We start from the raw sequence: 18,192 nt of genomic DNA on the forward strand, positions 1-18,192 counted from the left end.
GAGAGGGAAGTCTGGGTATCCCTGCTCAAGCTGCTGCCCCTGCGACCCGGTCCCGGATAAAGCGGAAGAAGATGGATGGATGGATGGATGGATAAATCATCTGCTGGATTTCGTGAACTTCCAATGTACCTCTGGTCTTCCACGCTTGTCAGTTCTTGAATTTCTGCAATGCAAGTACCTACAAACACCTTGTATTGGTAGGAGTTTGCTTTTATCAAAGTCAATACAGTTGTGGAGTTGCATCAGTAGACATACCTGTGAAGGGAAAGGGTCAGTTCTGACTTCAATGTCTGGGACAACTGTGCATCCATCAATGCCGCACTGAGCTCAAGTCTGGGCATGGAGAGTCGTTGCTTTGGAACAACTTGGGATTGGGCCATAATGAATGTGATGGGCTTTGTCCTCTACACGAAGCTAAGACACTGCCCGACATGCCTGCTCAGATGCAAAAGATATGGAGTTTGATCTTTGTCCCCGTCTGGTCAGTACAAGGCAGAAAGTAGCACAGAGGTATTTTGATCAGGGTTTATACAGAGATTCTTAAGTTGAATTTACTACCTTTTATTACCTTTTTTACTTTTTTACTACCTTCACAATATTTTTTACTACCAGCATCACTTCAAGCTTCAACTGTAGCAGCATAAAGTGTGAAGTAAAGTGACAAGTAAAGTAATGAAATATCTTTCTACAATGAATTAACATATTTCCCCCACAATTTAACAAGGTAATTATAACAATAAGAAGATAGACTGGACCTTTAGAATGAGCTACACACTGGAATTTGAAAGAGAGCAAATAAAGTTAATCACTTAATTATCAACACTGGACGCAAAAACTGTCCAACAGAGAGAGAGCGGGAGAGAGGGAGTTCATAAACAACCAATGAAATTAACAGGCAAACATTTCAGTTAGACACAAGGCAGGGTCACAAGTGCCTCAGCTGTGTGGCCTTTTCTTCTATCAATTTTTCCACACGGAGAAGTTCTGCTTTTTTGTCCTTGAGTCTTCTTCGAAGAGAGTTGGATTTTGTAATGAGCTCAGCCATCTTTGTTCCTGCCTTTCCCTCAGCCATCTCTGCACACTTGTCTGCATCATTTTCAAGTGAATGGCACACACTACTGAATACCTGCCGCTGGTTCCGGAGGTCATTCAGCTTTTTCTCTGCTGCTTTCCTCATCACCTCTTCTGTGGCACTCTTCTTCTTTTTCCGCTCACTGTCAAGGTATAGCCTGTGTTGTGAACTTGCTGAAGCAGCAGAGGCCAGGAGCTCCTTGGTCAGGGGAACATTCAGACAATTACCTTATCACAGATTAACCTGAGGGCTTCAAGAGATTCATCACGGAGGTTGCACGTTTCTACCTCTTATTTACTGAGAAGCCTCTCTCCACTGTGGCTTGTCCATGGGACAGGAAGAGAGCACTTTGGCAGGTCAGGGACGTGCAGAGTTTGGAGTGGAGAAAGACATCCAGACCCTGCCTCAGGGGTTGGAAGGAAACAAATTCTTCTTCTCTGCCCACAACTGAGAGAAAGGATGTGAATTGCTGAATGATGACATCACCTGCAAAACTGACAGGAAAATAAACACATTCCAGTCAACTGCTTCATCACCCATTCAACAAAAGCACACACAGTACGTCATAGATACACAACAGTGTCTAAAGCAGTGGTTCTCAAACTGGGATCAATTTGAATAACCTATCCACTTCTACTGTCCATATACAATATTTTCTTACCAGCTGCAATGCCACCTGACAGCTGCTGCCCCTGGATGAAATTCTGCTTTCATCTTAACCTCTGTACTTCATCTGTAGCTCAGTTAAATCTTTTGCCAAAAAGGACAACACTGTTTGATAGTTCTGAAGAAATGGGTTAAAACTTCTCGCAATGGCGAGGAAGAATTGAGCCTTTGGAATTATGAGTGCATCCCCTTGTGCTGCCAGGATGACGTCATAAGAGGCCGTGTTCGGTTTTTGGACCTTCTTGTCCTCAGCAGCATTGACATACTTGGTGTAGTCCTCTCTCTGGAACGTTGGCCTATATTCTTGCAGTTGGATCGCTAGCTTACTTACCATACTTAGCTATGGCTTCTCTCTCTCTCCCTCCACTTCCTCACCTCTCTCCTGCTCCATGTGCCTGATGACCAGCTACTTTTCTGCCTTATTTACTATTGGTACCTGTAATAAGTGTAGTCTTTTTGTGGCCCTGGAGGTGATGCTTAGTGTTTTGGAATCCCAGCTCTGCACCATGGATAGTAAACCATTAGCCTCTTTAGGTTGTCAGACCCCTGTAGTCGGTGCAGAGCAACCTAGCTTAGCCACCACTAGCTGTTCCCCCTGTGGCTACCGAGCAGCCGGGAAGCCAGGCTAGCTGGGTGACAGTGTGAAGGGAGCGTTAGCATAAAACAACGACCCGTGGTTCACCACCAACCCTTCGCATCTCCAACTGGTATTCCCCTCTCAGCGATACATCCACTGGGAATCAAACTAATCAAGCTAATCTGAAGCTGCTGGCAAAGCATAAACTTAAATTCAATAAGATTGTAATTCATGTCACCGCAAACAATACCCGACTACTGCAGTTGGAGATCATTAAAGTTAATTAGTTGAGTCGTTAATTATGTTAAGTTAAATTACGTTACGTTAATTATGTTGGACACCATAGCTTTCTCTGGCCCCCCACCCAATCTAGCTAGTTACAACGTGTTTAGCTGCATGTGGTCATTCCATCGCTGGATGTCTAGATAGTGTTTAGCAAACAACACAGCCTACATAGACAACTGGAAAACTTTCTGGGGAAATCCTGGTTTGGTTAGGAGAGATGGCATCCATCCTGCTTTGGATGGGGCAGCTCTCTTGTTCAGGAATATAGTAAATTCTGTACTCCACCCAAAACCATACTGGAGATATCTATGAAGGTTCTTAGTCATCCAGGTCATGGTCAAGGTTGAAGAGTTCCGTTGGGCAACTGGACGTGAAGTTTTCTAGAAGAAGACGTTTGCTTACGGGCCTTGTAAGTGGGTGACAGTTTGTGTCTTAGAATCAGAATCAGAATCAGAATTCCTTTATTTATCCCTGAAGGAAAATTCTTGTTCTTACAGACATTGCACATGCAGTATTCCCGAGTATAAAAATAGGATAAACAAAAACTAAAATCTCAAAGTACAGGTATTTACAACGTATTCAAATTTTTTAAGAAAATTTAAAATACAGGTAGGTACATGTGTAAAAAACCAATATATACATTGTATATATAAAGTGAGTGAGTGTGTCCGTCACAGTGCTGAGTTTAACAGTTTGATGGCGACAGGCAGGAATGATTTCCTGTGTCGCTCTGTGGTGCATCGTGGCAGTAAGAGTCTTTTGCTGAACGAGCTCCTGTAGCCGATCAGCACATTGTGGAGAGGGTGAGAGGGAAAGTCCAGTATCGTCCTTATTTTGGACAACATCCTCCTCTCAGACACCACTGTCAGAGAGTCCAGTTCCTCTCCCACAACATGGCTGGCCTTCTTAATGATTCTGTTGAGTCTGTTTGTGTCCCTCACCCTCAGGCAGCTGCCCCAGTAGACAACAGCATATGTGATGGCACTGGACACCACCAACTCATAGAACATCCTCAGCATCGTCCTGCAGATGTTGAAGAACCTCAGCCACCTCAGAAAGTAGAGGCGGCCCTGGCCCTTTCTGTAGACCATGTCCACGTTCTTGCACCAGTCTAGTTTGTGGTCTAAGTACACCCCCAGGTATTTGTACTCCTCCACCACCTCCACAGTGTCCCCTTTGATGTTGATAGGGGTCACTGGAGCCTTAGTCCTCCTCAGGTCCACCACCAGTTCCTTGGTCTTTGTCACATTGAGCTGTAGGTGGTTTTTCCCGCTCCATGTGACAAAGTTGTCCACTACCATCCTGTACTCTCTCTCATCCCCCCCAGTAATTCACCCAACCACTGTGGAGTCAGCAGAAAATTTCTGAAGATGGCAGGACTCTGTGCAGTGCGTAAAGTCTGTGGTGTAGATCGTGAAGAGGAAGGGAGAGAGGACAGTCCCCTGTGGAGCCCCGGTGTTGCTGATCACTTCATCTGACGTGCAGCACTTTAGGTGTACATACTGCGGTCTGCCCGTCAGATAGGCTGCGATCCAGGACACCAGTGGGGCATCCACCTGCATCGCTGTCAGCTTCTCAGCCAGCAGAGCCAGCCTGCTGGTGTCAAACGCACTCCAGAAGTCAAAGAACATGATTCTCACAGTGCTTGCCGGCTTGTCCAGGTGCATGTAGACTCTGTTCAGCAGGTAGATGATGCCATCGTCCACTCCAAGGCGGGGCTGGTAGGGGATCTGAAGGGGATCCCAAAGTGGTTGGACCATTGGCCGGAGCTGTTCCAGGACAAGTCTTTCGAGGGTCTTCATGAAGTGTGACGTCAGAGTTACAGGCCTGTAGTTCGTGGGGTCACTGGGACGTGGCATCTTTGGGACAGGAACAAGGCATGATTGTCTTCCACACCACTGGGACTCTCTGAAGACTTGGCCTCAGGTTGAAAACATGATGAAGTACTCCGCTTAGCTGGGGGGCACAGGCTTTCAGGACCCTGGGGCTCACACCATCTGGGCCTGCAGCTTTGCCAGCGCAGAGTCTCTGCAGCTGTCTTCTCACCTGTTCAGCTGTGATGGTCATTGTTGAGGTGATGGATGGGGAAGGGGTGCACGTGGTACTGAAGTGAGAGCGGTCCACTGTGGTGTCTAGGGACGAGGTGCGAGCAAGGCCATCCAGATGGAGTGTGGGGGGAGGGAGAGATAGCGGAGTGGCTAGATGTTGACGTACTGCTGAGGAGTTGTTTGAAGCGTGAGCTGGGGTCACTGTGTCGAATCTGTTGAAGAACTGATTCAGCTCATTCGCCCGTTCCACACTGCCATCAACTCTGCTGCTTGGCTTGTAACCTGTGATGGTCCTCATGCCACTCCACACCTCACTCATGTTGTTTTGCTGAAGTTTCCACTACAGCTTCCTCCGGTACCTCTGCCCTCTGAGAGGTCCGTTCTAGCTTCTGACACCATGTAAAAATGTATCTGTTGTATGAGTCAATGATCACACTTTCAAAATACCATGACTGTAGTTTAATTACCAGAACTTGACTGACTCCTGTTACAGATCAGATCAACGTAACCAAACACACCAAGTATTCTGTTTGGATCAGTCAAAGGGTGGCTTATAGCAAACAAACAGAGTAAAATAATAATTTTTCACCAAATGATCTACAGGAATGATTAGTCCTTATCCTTTAAAAAGATTATTTTGGGTAATTTTTGCTTTATTTCATAGAGACAGTGTCAAGTAGAGTCGGCGTCGCTGACGCAGAAAAGCCTGAACCCCAATGCAGAGTCAAAAAAAGCAGTAATACGAGGCAGAGGTCCGAACAAAATCTTTAATTAATTAAAGCAAAACTCAAAAAAACACACACACACACCTTCGGTAGTGTGGGATCTATGAAAAAAAACTGTGGCATAACTCCCTGGCTTAACATGGCGACTAGACAAAACAAATCCTGGCATAACATGAAGACATTCAAAAACGCTCTGACCAAGGTGGCTGGGAAGACAAGGACTAGATAGACACGACAACGAGACACAGGTGACACACATTAGGAGGGAGAAAGCAATCAGGAAGACCAAAAGCAAAGCTACATGAAAACAGGACACACAGAGGAAGAGACGCTTTCAAAATAAAACAGGACATGACATAACCTTAGGACATAAAACATGGAAACATATGACAAGACAAACATGAAACTTGGTACGTGGACTCAAATCAAAAGACAAAGCATAACAAAAATACCAAGCATGACAGACAGTGCAGAAAGACAGGTTAGGTGGGAAGAGGAAGGGATGACGATGACATTCAGCAAAGCATCTGGACTGGTTTGAACCTACAATATATCAGTAAGAACTCAAGTGGTATGTGGTTTATATATAGCACAAATACCAGCCCCCCAGGAAGTTCAATTCTGTGTGGGATTTAGAAGTTTCAGGGGACAGAAAATAGAATGTTTCCTAATGAAAAAAAAAATCAAGGTTCTTATTTTGACAAACCATGGGACATCAGACTTTTATTAAAAGAATAGCTTACAAATGTCTTAATTATAGTTTAAAGACATTGTTTATATTTATCCAAAATTTTACTACATGCTTAGCAAACATTATGCTGCCTGTCGTCCTATTCTCTATATTATCAAGTGTCTGGGTAAAAGAACGAATCAAATACAACATGAATAGTTCAAAAAGTAGGTAGATGTAAATATCTTGCCTAGACATCAATGGAGTATTGAAGTAATGACTGTACTACTCAGGTTCATACAGTTGTCACCACTGATGTCCCAGATATGCACTGAAAGCAACAATTAAGCTGTTAAAATCGTGGTACTCAAGGGCAGAAAAATCAAACAGAAAAATGTCTTACAATAAGATCAGTAATGCAGCTTCATTTTTAGGAATGGTCTTGAAATGGGGAAAAATTGCTTGTCATCCATAACATTCTGCAATATAATTCTCTTTAAACTGTATGATCGTATCAAGATTCTTAAACAGCTTATACTACAAAAACAATTATAAACCTGTAGATAGTGAATTAACCAAATTTGACAATCACTGGATTATTGATGATGATGATTTCTTATGATTTCATATCTAATTAAATAAATTAAATAAAAGAGTTAGGAACCAGAATTGTGTTATTTTGAAATTAGTAAATGTTCTGTAAAATACACAGGCTGTTTCCTATTTTGTAACTGAAGTATTGATTAAACGGTTATTACGGTCCAGCAAAAACTGTCCATACTAACTGAAACCTGAAACATATTTCCTTGCAACATATGTTTAAACTTTCGCTGTCTGGCTTACCACATTTGGCATGCATACCATATTTAACTCTAGCTGTGTCAGCAAAGCCCACTCAATATAAGGAGTCTTGAGGAAATGACAGTGAGTGACAGAAGACCTGTGAGCCCCTGCTTGTGGTAAACCTTCTTGACTTTTCTTTATCTGCTTTGATTCTTGAATGGAAACTTGAATTTATTCTTTATTTAAGAAGTAAGTGAAAAAATTGTTGAGTGAATCTTTTTTTAAATCTTTTTATTGAACTATTCTACACAGGATTGGTGATTGCTGCTGACAGAAAGAGGGTCAGGTAATGGCAACTTTTACAATTTTAACAATTTCTTTAATGACCATTCAGTACATAAAGAAAGTATATCTTTTAGTATATATTCACTCTTCAGTATGTGCAGTTATTCACTCAAATGATTTGACAAAGCTAAACTACAAAACTAACACTGTTAGTATTTGTTCTCAATAGAGTAAGTTTGAATAGTCAACCTGTATCAATACATAGATATAGTTTGCATTACTGTTTAATTACATGGAACTGAAAAATATGAGTCTCATATGACAGTTCCTTTGAAATTGTCAAACAGACATAAGCTGCCACCATGAGTACGGACGCGGAGATGGCCATTTATGGCAAAGCTGCCATTTACCTCCGTAAGCCAGAGAAGGAGAGAATTGAGGCTCAAAACAAACCTTTTGATGCCAAGTCTGCCTGCTACGTGGCTGATGCTAAGGAGCTGTACTTAAAGGGGACAATCATCAAGAAAGATGGTGGCAAAGTCACTGTCAAAGTCCTGGATACTCAGGAGGTTGGTACCACAAAGTCAGATTCACTTAGGAATTCAGTGTGATCAGTTCTCATTGTGACAAATGTCCTGTTCCAGGAGAGGACAGTCAAAGAAGATGACGTCTCTCCAATGAATCCTCCCAAGTTCGACAAAATTGAGGACATGGCCATGATGACCCATCTCAATGAAGCCTCTGTGCTGTATAACCTCAAAGAGCGTTATGCAGCATGGATGATCTACGTAAGACAATCTGTCTAACGAGAAAAGAGAAATATTGAAAATGGCTGTACATGTAGGAAACAGACAGTTAACTGCTGGATCTCTATGGTGACTTTCAGACCTACTCTGGCTTGTTCTGTGCCACTGTGAACCCTTACAAGTGGCTCCCTGTGTACGATGCTGAAGTTGTAAGTGCCTATAGAGGCAAGAAGCGTATGGAGGCTCCACCCCACATCTTCTCTGTCTCTGACAACGCTTATCAGTTCATGCTTACTGGTAAGTCACGACCATGACAGTGTAGAATCATCAGTATATGAGGTTTCTGTTGCAGAAAAACACAGCTAATTCCTTTTTTTTTCATTTAACAGATAGGGAGAACCAGTCTGTCTTGATCACGTAAGTTGCACATTTGTTCACTTTGTTAAACTCACTTTGTTAAACACAATCAAGTATCTTGAACAAATTCTCATAAGTCTGTGTCTATACCTAGTGGAGAATCTGGTGCCGGAAAGACTGTGAACACCAAGCGTGTCATCCAGTACTTTGCAACAATCTCAGTTGGTGGAGACAAGAAGAAGCAGGACTCCTCAAAGGTGGGCATATGTTACTGTATGATGACAACATTTCAGTGTTCTTTAAATAAGGAATATTTTCCCAGTCATTTTCTGATATCAATTTTAAACTTGCATTATATACATATAGGGTTCACTGGAGGATCAGATTATTGCAGCCAACCCTCTGCTGGAGGCCTATGGTAATGCCAAAACTGTGAGGAATGACAACTCATCTCGTTTCGTAAGTATGGAGGGATTTCTACATAAGATATTTTTATATATATTTTCCATGTGGTGGGATATTAAAAACTCCTCTATTCCAAACAGGGTAAATTCATCAGAATCCATTTTGGCACAACTGGCAAACTGGCTAGTGCTGATATTGAGACATGTAAGTAACAATTCTCATGGTACATACAAATGATTGGAACTCAGAATTTGCAGACTGTGACCTGTGAACAACATTTATAGATCTGCTGGAGAAGTCCAGAGTCTCATTCCAGCTTCCTGATGAAAGAGGCTACCACATCTTCTACCAGATGATGACCAACCACAAGCCTGAGCTGATTGGTAAACAGACCGAGTTGTCGCATAATTTTAAACCTACTCACATCTTTCATGTTTAACAATTTATTGACCTTGTCACCCCTTTTTTTCTCTTCAGAATTGGCACTTATCTCAACCAACCCCTACGACTTCCCCATGTGTAGCCAGGGCCAGATCACTGTGGCCAGCATTGATGACAAAGTTGAGCTGGAAGCCACTGATGTGAGTGATCTTCACTTCAAAACATCGAAATGTATTATGTCCATCATATGTAATATCAGTACCCCTCCTTTGAATGCATTTTCTAAAGTGATTATGTTTTGTCTGGACATTTCTTTTGAAAACAGAATGCTATTGATATTCTGGGCTTCACTAATGAAGAGAAGTTGAGCATCTACAAGATGACTGGTGCTGTGCTCCACCATGGTAACATGAAGTTCAAGCAGAAGCAGCGTGAGGAGCAGGCTGAGCCTGATGGCACAGAGGGTGAGTATTTAAGGCCAGGTATAAGTGAATAGCTTGGGACCAAAAGCAGAAAATTTCTTGGTCAGACTGGTTTCTCTTATGTCATAATGCAAAGTCTCAGTCACATACTGTATATATTAATTGTAAATAACTTAACTATTTCCAGATGCTGACAAGGTTGCTTACTTGCTGGGTCTGAACTCTGCTGACATGCTGAAAGCTCTGTGCTATCCCAGAGTGAAGGTCGGAAATGAGTTTGTCACCAAGGGACAGACTGTACCTCAGGTAACTGACACATGTTGGTATAAGTTTTTTGTTTAAATTGGAGTACATGTGTATTTCTATTACCAACAGGAACCTTCATGTGTGTGTTTCAATCAGTGATGGGTTAAATGCAGAAAAGTAATTTAATCCCAGTTTGGGATTAACAAAGTTAAAAAAAAAAGAAAAAGAAAAGAACCTGATTTAAGTGTTGATTCTTTTGTTGTATCTACTTCATTTAGAGTCCAGAATAATAATCCTGCATTTTACAAAAAAAAATTTCAGGTGCTGAACTCAGTGACTGCCCTGGCCAAGTCTATCTATGAGAGGATGTTCTTGTGGATGGTCGTCCGTATCAACCAGATGTTGGACACTAAACAATCAAGGCAGTTCTTCATTGGTGTCCTGGATATTGCTGGCTTTGAAATCTTTGATGTGAGTTTCATTTCAAACAGCTCTGTAGCTGATGCTTTTCATGACAGAACCATTCCTATCTTCTTACTACCTGCAAGAGATTATGCTGAATATATGTGCTCTCACAGTTCAACAGCATGGAGCAGCTGTGCATCAACTTCACCAACGAGAAACTGCAGCAGTTCTTCAACCACCACATGTTTGTCCTGGAGCAAGAGGAATACAAGAAGGAGGGTATTATTTGGGAGTTCATTGACTTCGGCATGGACTTGGCTGCCTGCATTGAGCTGATTGAAAAGGTAGTCATTTCACTTTGTGATTCTGTGTATTAACTTATAAGTATAACTTGCTACTTTATAATTACAAATGTCTTCCCACTTTTTTCAAGCCTATGGGCATCTTCTCCATCCTTGAAGAGGAGTGCATGTTCCCCAAGGCCACTGACACATCCTTCAAGAACAAGCTGTATGACCAGCATCTTGGTAAAAACAGAGCATTTGAGAAGCCAAAGCCAGCCAAAGGAAAGGCTGAGGCCCACTTCTCTCTGGTGCACTATGCTGGTACCGTGGACTACAACATCAGTGGCTGGCTGGATAAGAACAAGGATCCACTGAATGAGTCTGTGCTGCAGCTGTATCAGAAGTCCTCAGTTAAACTGCTGGCTTATCTGTATCCTCCCGTTGTTGAGGGTACGATCTTAGCTACGGTCAATTGAAACAAAATTGAAAAGCATGTGATCGTGTTAATGCCTGCTTCTGAAAAAACATGTCTGTTGTTATCAACAGAGGCCGGTGGTGGCAAGAAGGGAGGCAAGAAGAAGGGTTCCTCTATGCAGACTGTATCTTCACAGTTCAGGGTAAGGTGTAATATTGTAAACAGGTTATACTCAGTGCTTACATTTGTTCCATTTCATGACAAGAATTACCATTTTGAATCTACAGGAGAACTTGGGCAAGCTGATGACTAACTTGAGGAGCACCCATCCTCACTTTGTGCGCTGTCTGATTCCCAACGAGTCAAAGACTCCAGGTACATTGAAAACATAATCTAAATAAGTTTTGTTTTGTTGGTTTACTTTTGTACTGCGTCAGCAAAAGAGGAACTACTCATTCAAACAAGTAGGAACTGTCTTTCTACAGGTCTTATGGAGAATCACTTGGTCATCCACCAGCTCAGGTGTAACGGTGTGCTGGAGGGTATCAGAATCTGCAGAAAAGGTTTCCCCAGCAGAATCCTCTACGGGGACTTCAAGCAGAGGTATCAGCTGGCATTTTAATGTCATTTTGATGCGGACTGTCCAAAGAAAACTCTCACACTGACCATAAACTCTCTCTTAAAAGGTACAAGGTGCTGAATGCCAGTGTCATCCCTGAGGGTCAGTTCATTGATAACAAGAAGGCTTCAGAGAAGCTGCTTGGATCAATTGATGTTGATCATGACCAGTACAGATTCGGACACACCAAGGTAAGCTTTTGGATTATATTCATACTTCAGTGTACTTGCCAAGAAGAAATGTTTTTAAGTACAAAGTATTTTTGTGTGAATTAAGGGGGAGAAGGATTCACTGTGTGAGTTAACGCTACGTTATTCTTTTTGTTTCAGGTGTTCTTCAAGGCTGGTCTGCTGGGTACCCTTGAAGAGATGAGAGATGAAAAACTGGCAGCTTTGGTCACCATGACTCAGGCTGTCTGCCGTGGGTACCTCATGAGAAAGGAGTTTGTGAAGATGATGGAGAGGAGGCACGTTGAAAACAGCAAATTCTGAAATATGGTATGGAAAGTTACAAACAACAGTGATATTCATAACTCAATGCCTTGTCAACAGGGAAGCCATCTATACTATCCAGTACAACGTCCGCTCATTCATGAATGTGAAACACTGGCCATGGATGAAGGTGTACTACAAGATCAAGCCTCTGCTGAAGAGCGCTGAAACTGAGAAGGAACTGGCCCAGATGAAGGAGAACTATGAGAAGATGCAATCAGACTTGGCCGCTGCCCTGGCCAAGAAGAAGGAACTGGAGGAGAAGATGGTGTCCCTCCTGCAGGAGAAGAACGATCTGCAGCTGCAAGTAGCATCCGTAAGTACATATCAACAGACAGCTGTGCCTTTTCTGGTTTTCCAGTGTTGATGTGCTAAAGACTATTTTCATAAAATGAACCAGGAATCAGAGAATCTGTCAGATGCTGAGGAAAGATGTGAGGGACTTATCAAGAGCAAGATTCAGTTGGAGGCCAAGCTCAAGGAGACAACTGAGAGACTGGAGGATGAAGAGGAGATTAATGCTGAGTTGACTGCCAAGAAGAGAAAGCTGGAGGATGAATGCTCTGAGCTCAAGAAGGATATTGATGACCTGGAGCTTACCTTGGCCAAAGTGGAGAAGGAGAAACATGCCACTGAGAACAAGGTGTGTAAATATTAATATATGCAGCAGATCAAGCAATATTTAAAGATTACCATGTAAAAACAACATCCTTCTTGCAAACTTAGGTGAAGAACCTGACCGAGGAGATGGCCTCTCAGGATGAGAGCATTGCCAAGCTAACCAAGGAAAAGAAAGCCCTTCAGGAGGCTCACCAGCAGACTCTTGATGACCTGCAGGCTGAGGAAGACAAAGTCAACACTCTGACCAAGGCCAAGACCAAGCTTGAGCAGCAAGTGGATGATGTAAGTTTACAAAATCTCTTTGGTTTGGCCAAGCAATATTCAATATTCTTGAACGTGATCATTAGCTCATAATATTGTTCAGCTTGAAGGTTCTCTGGAGCAAGAGAAGAAGCTGCGTATGGACCTTGAGAGAGCCAAGAGGAAGCTGGAGGGTGATCTGAAACTGGCACAGGAATCTATCATGGATCTTGAGAATGACAAGCAGCAGTCTGAGGAGAAGCTGAAAAAGTAACTCTTAGTAACTACTTTTGAATTTGAACAATCATCCTTTTAAAAATTGTGTTAAACTGTATGAATTCTTACTATGTATTTTATCATTTATTCTCATAGGAAGGACTTTGAAATCAGTCAGCTCCTTAGCAAGATTGAGGATGAGCAGTCACTGGGTGCTCAGCTTCAGAAGAAGATCAAGGAGCTTCAGGTGACATATTGTGTTAAATAAAATGTAACTTCATGCATTTCCATTTTGTGTACTAAAAGTTTAGTGAAATAAACGTGCCTTCATTCACCAGGCCCGTATTGAGGAACTGGAGGAGGAGATTGAGGCAGAGCGTGCTGCTCGTGCCAAGGTTGAGAAGCAGAGAGCTGACCTCTCCAGGGAACTTGAGGAGATCAGTGAGAGGCTGGAGGAGGCTGGTGGTGCCACTGCCGCTCAGATTGAGATGAACAAGAAGCGCGAAGCTGAGTTCCAGAAGCTCCGTCGTGACCTTGAGGAGTCCACTCTGCAGCATGAAGCCACTGCTGCTGCTCTGCGCAAGAAGCAAGCAGACAGCGTTGCTGAGCTGGGAGAGCAAATCGACAACCTCCAGCGTGTCAAGCAGAAGCTTGAGAAGGAAAAGAGTGAATACAAAATGGAGATTGATGACCTCTCTAGCAATATGGAGGCTGTTGCTAAAGCAAAGGTACACAAAACACAAACAACACTAAACTCTATTTTAATACCATAATTGGTATAGTAATTAAATAAATAAAATCTGCTCTTTGACATGATCTGTGTTTCCTTCATTAGGGAAACCTTGAAAAGATGTGCCGTACTCTTGAGGACCAACTGAGTGAACTGAAGACCAAGAATGATGAAAATGTCCGTCAAATCAATGACCTGGGTGCACAGAAAGCACGTTTCCTGACAGAAAATGGTATCTATCAGTTATCAGTGAATTATCTGTCATGTGTTCTTGAGCAAAATGACCCAAACTAAAGCTTCATGGCATCTTCCACAAAGGTGAGTTCAGTCGTCAAATTGAAGAGAAAGAAGCTCTTGTCTCCCAGCTGACCAGAGGCAAACAGGCCTTCACACAGCAGATTGAGGAGCTGAAGAGACATATTGAGGAGGAGGTTAAGGTAAGAAAATGCAGAGTGTTTACGGTGTATTTGTTCTGTGTTATTTAGATGTCTTGCACACTGAATATTATTTCTTACATCAGGCCAAGAATGCTCTTGCCCATGGACTGCAATCAGCCCGCCATGACTGTGACCTGCTGAGGGAGCAGTTTGAGGAGGAGCAAGAGGCCAAGGCTGAGCTGCAGCGTGGTATGTCCAAGGCCAACAGTGAGGTGGCTCAGTGGAGAACTAAGTACGAAACTGATGCTATCCAGCGCACTGAGGAGCTTGAGGAAGCCAAGTGAGTAACATTCAAACAATTAATTGCTTGAAGCAACACTTGCAGTAAACAAATAAAAACTTTACAATTTGACATTTGTTTGGCTTAATTTTTTGGGCCAAACACTTTAAATTGCGGCACTACTTTCATGTGTTCATCAGAATTCTATTGAAACATGTTTCAATTTCATATGTACAGAATAATCTGGAAAATTATAACTTCAAGCTTTTTACTGAGAGACAAACTGCATCTTTTTCTAACAGGAAGAAGCTGGCCCAGCGCCTTCAGGAGGCTGAGGAACAGATTGAGGCAGTGAATTCCAAGTGTGCTTCTCTTGAGAAAACCAAACAGAGGCTCCAGAGTGAGGTGGAGGACCTCATGATTGATGTGGAGAGGGCTAATGGACTTGCTGCCAACCTGGACAAGAAGCAGAGGAACTTTGACAAGGTGACAGTGTTTACATGATGTTGCATAACTAAGCTGCACAAACCATACAATATATATATTTATTTGTCGTTATTTTGCTACATAACCAACTGAACTGAACATTGTGTTATTTAGGTGTTGGCAGAGTGGAAACAGAAGTATGAGGAGGGTCAGGCAGAGCTGGAGGGAGCACAGAAGGAGGCTCGTGCTCTTGGTACTGAGCTGTTCAAGATGAAGAACTCTTATGAAGAAGCTCTGGATCAGCTGGAGACCATGAAGCGTGAAAACAAGAATCTGCAACGTGAGCTTACTAGATTGTATTAACTATTATGGTAACAATACATTGTATTCAACATTAAGTATCTATTTAAATTTTACACATCGGGCCTTAACAGCATAAAACACATGCATCTCTCTGCAGAGGAGATCTCAGATCTGACTGAACAGATTGGTGAGACTGGCAAGAGCATCCATGAGCTGGAGAAGGCCAAGAAGCAGGTGGAGACAGAGAAGTCTGAGATCCAGACTGCTCTTGAAGAGGCTGAGGTACATTTCTTCTGGGACGATCTTCTCAAACTCTATGGACAAATGTTTTACCCGAGGTTTGAAGGCAAAGAGTGTATGAATGTTTTATTCTGTGATATCATTAGGGAACTCTGGAACACGAAGAGTCTAAGATCCTGCGTGTCCAGCTGGAGCTTAACCAGATTAAGGGTGAGGTGGACAGGAAGCTAGCAGAGAAAGATGAGGAGATTGAGCAGATCAAGAGGAACAGCCAGAGGGTGATTGACTCCATGCAGAGCACTCTGGATTCTGAGGTCAGGAGCAGGAACGATGCCCTGAGAATCAAGAAGAAGATGGAGGGAGACTTGAATGAGATGGAGATTCAGTTGAGCCATGCCAATCGCCAGGCATCTGAATCCCAGAAGCAGCTGAGGAATGTGCAGGCACAGCTGAAGGTATTGTAAGACATAAAGTTGCTGCACAGTCTATGGGCAGTGCACCAACATTGTGCCAGTCATATAATTATTTTGCTGATATGTTTCACCAGGATGCACAACTGCATCTTGATGATGCTGTCAGAGCCCAGGATGACCTCAAGGAACAAGCTGCTATGGTGGAGCGCAGGAACGGCCTCATGGTGGCTGAAATTGAGGAACTTAGAGCTGCTCTGGAACAGACAGAGAGAAGCCGCAAAATTGCTGAGCAGGAGCTGGTTGACTCCAGCGAGCGTGTTGGACTCCTGCACTCTCAGGTGAGCAAACCCCACAATTTCTTCGATGGTGTAACAATTGAACATTTCTTTCAAAGATGATGTGACAATTGGTTGTGATGACTTCAGTGACGAAATCTTTTTACCTTTTAGAATACAAGCCTTTTGAACACCAAGAAGAAGCTCGAGACTGACCTGGTCCAGATCCAGAGCGAGGTGGATGACACTGTTCAGGAAGCAAGGAATGCAGAGGAGAAGGCCAAGAAGGCCATCACTGATGTAGGTTTAAATTTCATTTGTTCTCATTTTTACTCCATGTAAATTGCATTTTTTCCAAGATATTTCTAATTAACATTTTATGCTTTCTGCTCTAGGCTGCTATGATGGCTGAGGAGCTGAAGAAGGAGCAGGATACTAGCGCTCACCTGGAGAGGATGAAGAAGAACCTGGAGGTGGCTGTTAAGGACTTGCAGCATCGTCTGGATGAGGCTGAGAACCTGGCCATGAAGGGTGGCAAGAAGCAGCTCCAGAAACTTGAGTCTAGGGTAAGACAATTCTCTTAACATTTGCATGGTCGAACAAATGTACGAAACCATAGGGATCCTAAACATTTTATGAATTTTGTGGTTTTCTGAAGGTGCGTGAGCTAGAGGCAGAGGTTGAGGCTGAGCAGAGGCGTGGAGCAGATGCTGTGAAGGGTGTCCGCAAATACGAGAGGAGGGTGAAGGAGCTCACCTATCAGGTAAAACTCCATTAACATTTGACATGTACAGTACAATTCAATACAATATACAATAAAAATATTTAAACATCCAAATCTATATTTTCTATTACAGACCGAGGAGGACAAGAAAAACGTTACCAGGCTGCAGGATCTGGTTGACAAGTTGCAGCTGAAGGTGAAGGCCTACAAGAGGCAGGCTGAGGAAGCGGTAAGGACAACACTTTATTTTAAAAATTGAGGATTACATAATATGACAGAATTATCTCAGTCAAACAAACGCTGCTTGAGATTAATTTATGAATGTTAAGGTCAAGCATCACAGATGTGAGATATTGTCCGTGTCAAATCATCCTACTATACTCAATAGTTAGATTTATATACATTTTAGAACAACACACAAAACTCATACTCGAAACTAGGTTAAAGTAAAACTGATGTAGTTAGCAAATACAGTATGGTAACATAAATTATGCTATATTATTATTGTAGCGGCCACAAAAAGATGGCCCGCTATCAGGCACAATAGATATATCTTAAGTCATTACCATTTTTTTTCATTGATGTTGTACACCTGCTCATAAACGAAAACAACACTTTCATTGTAAATTATAATGTCTATAACTATTGATTTTAAACTGTGTATATGATATTTCAGGAGGAACAGGCCAACGTTCACCTGTCCAAGTGCAGGAAGGTCCAGCATGAGCTGGAGGAGGCAGAGGAGCGTGCTGATATTGCAGAGTCTCAGGTCAATAAACTGAGAGCCAAGAGCCGTGACACTGGCAAGGTAAATTTACAATCCTGTTTAGTTAAAATAAATCAAAGTTTTAATTCAAACATGATTGATACGTAATCTGACAGAAAGCTGCTGTGTAAAATTGAGTGATATTAATGAGACCAAACCCAATTTTTTTTTTTTTTTTTTAGGGAAAAGAGGCTGCAGAGTAAAGCATACTGGCTGATCAGGTGTTTCTTGTCATATAATATGATGTGAAATATGCTGGAAAAAATAAAATTACCGCTTGTTTTTAAATTGTTTCCCTGCACTTTTTCATCTCTGTGGGACCCCTGGGAGATACTCCACGTTTCAGACTGGAATAAATGGCTATCCAGAAATTACATTTGTATAAGAAGTCATATAGTATACAGCTGCCCAAGCTCTGTTAGCAAAAGTCCACTAATTTAAAAGAAATGGTTGGCTACAGAATAAAGTATGTTGAATCTCACTCCGATTTATGCCTTAACTATTTTGTGCTGGATGGATGTAGGTGAGTTTTCACATGGATTTTTGTGTTGATGCCACATGCATGCACGTTTCTTGGGAACATTTGAATTCCAAGTTTGACCTGTACTTCCTATAAACTGGTAAACATCTGTGCTGTTTTATGGTGGTACTATATGTTGATGTCTTGGTTAGTAGTATACCCAACTAAAATCTAAAAAG

At 42.4% G+C, this 18,192-nt stretch overlaps 1 protein-coding gene and 1 long non-coding RNA gene across 2 annotated transcripts; one reads left to right on the forward strand and one right to left on the reverse strand.

The window, feature by feature from the left end:
* Window positions 1–511: 511 nt before the first annotated feature.
* On the reverse strand, window positions 512–16,627 carry LOC124062419. The gene is made up of 2 exons (XR_006843918.1): window positions 16,450–16,627; window positions 512–1,566 (listed from the first exon to the last, which is right to left on the reverse strand). It is a non-coding gene; the product is annotated as an uncharacterized LOC124062419 (long non-coding RNA).
* LOC124062418 (myosin heavy chain, fast skeletal muscle-like) lies at window positions 7,462–17,802 on the forward strand. Its single transcript, XM_046395172.1, has 39 exons — window positions 7,462–7,680; window positions 7,756–7,899; window positions 7,998–8,154; window positions 8,247–8,274; window positions 8,369–8,471; window positions 8,581–8,673; window positions 8,760–8,823; window positions 8,904–9,002; window positions 9,097–9,200; window positions 9,326–9,464; window positions 9,610–9,728; window positions 9,990–10,139; window positions 10,247–10,417; window positions 10,507–10,807; window positions 10,904–10,974; window positions 11,060–11,147; window positions 11,258–11,375; window positions 11,459–11,582; window positions 11,721–11,857; window positions 11,943–12,198; window positions 12,283–12,525; window positions 12,609–12,785; window positions 12,868–13,013; window positions 13,116–13,206; window positions 13,298–13,687; window positions 13,795–13,921; window positions 14,008–14,126; window positions 14,210–14,406; window positions 14,649–14,832; window positions 14,947–15,112; window positions 15,233–15,357; window positions 15,462–15,770; window positions 15,863–16,066; window positions 16,178–16,303; window positions 16,399–16,569; window positions 16,662–16,766; window positions 16,861–16,956; window positions 17,404–17,535; window positions 17,676–17,802. The coding sequence occupies exons 1-39, from the start codon at window positions 7,474–7,476 to the stop codon at window positions 17,694–17,696; spliced, it is 5,802 nt and encodes a 1,933-aa protein (XP_046251128.1). The 5' UTR covers window positions 7,462–7,473; the 3' UTR covers window positions 17,697–17,802.
* The last annotated feature ends 390 nt before the right edge of the window (window positions 17,803–18,192 follow it).

This window comes from Scatophagus argus, chromosome 7 (genome assembly GCF_020382885.2).
Source record: "Scatophagus argus isolate fScaArg1 chromosome 7, fScaArg1.pri, whole genome shotgun sequence".
Classification (NCBI taxonomy): domain Eukaryota; kingdom Metazoa; phylum Chordata; class Actinopteri; family Scatophagidae; genus Scatophagus; species Scatophagus argus.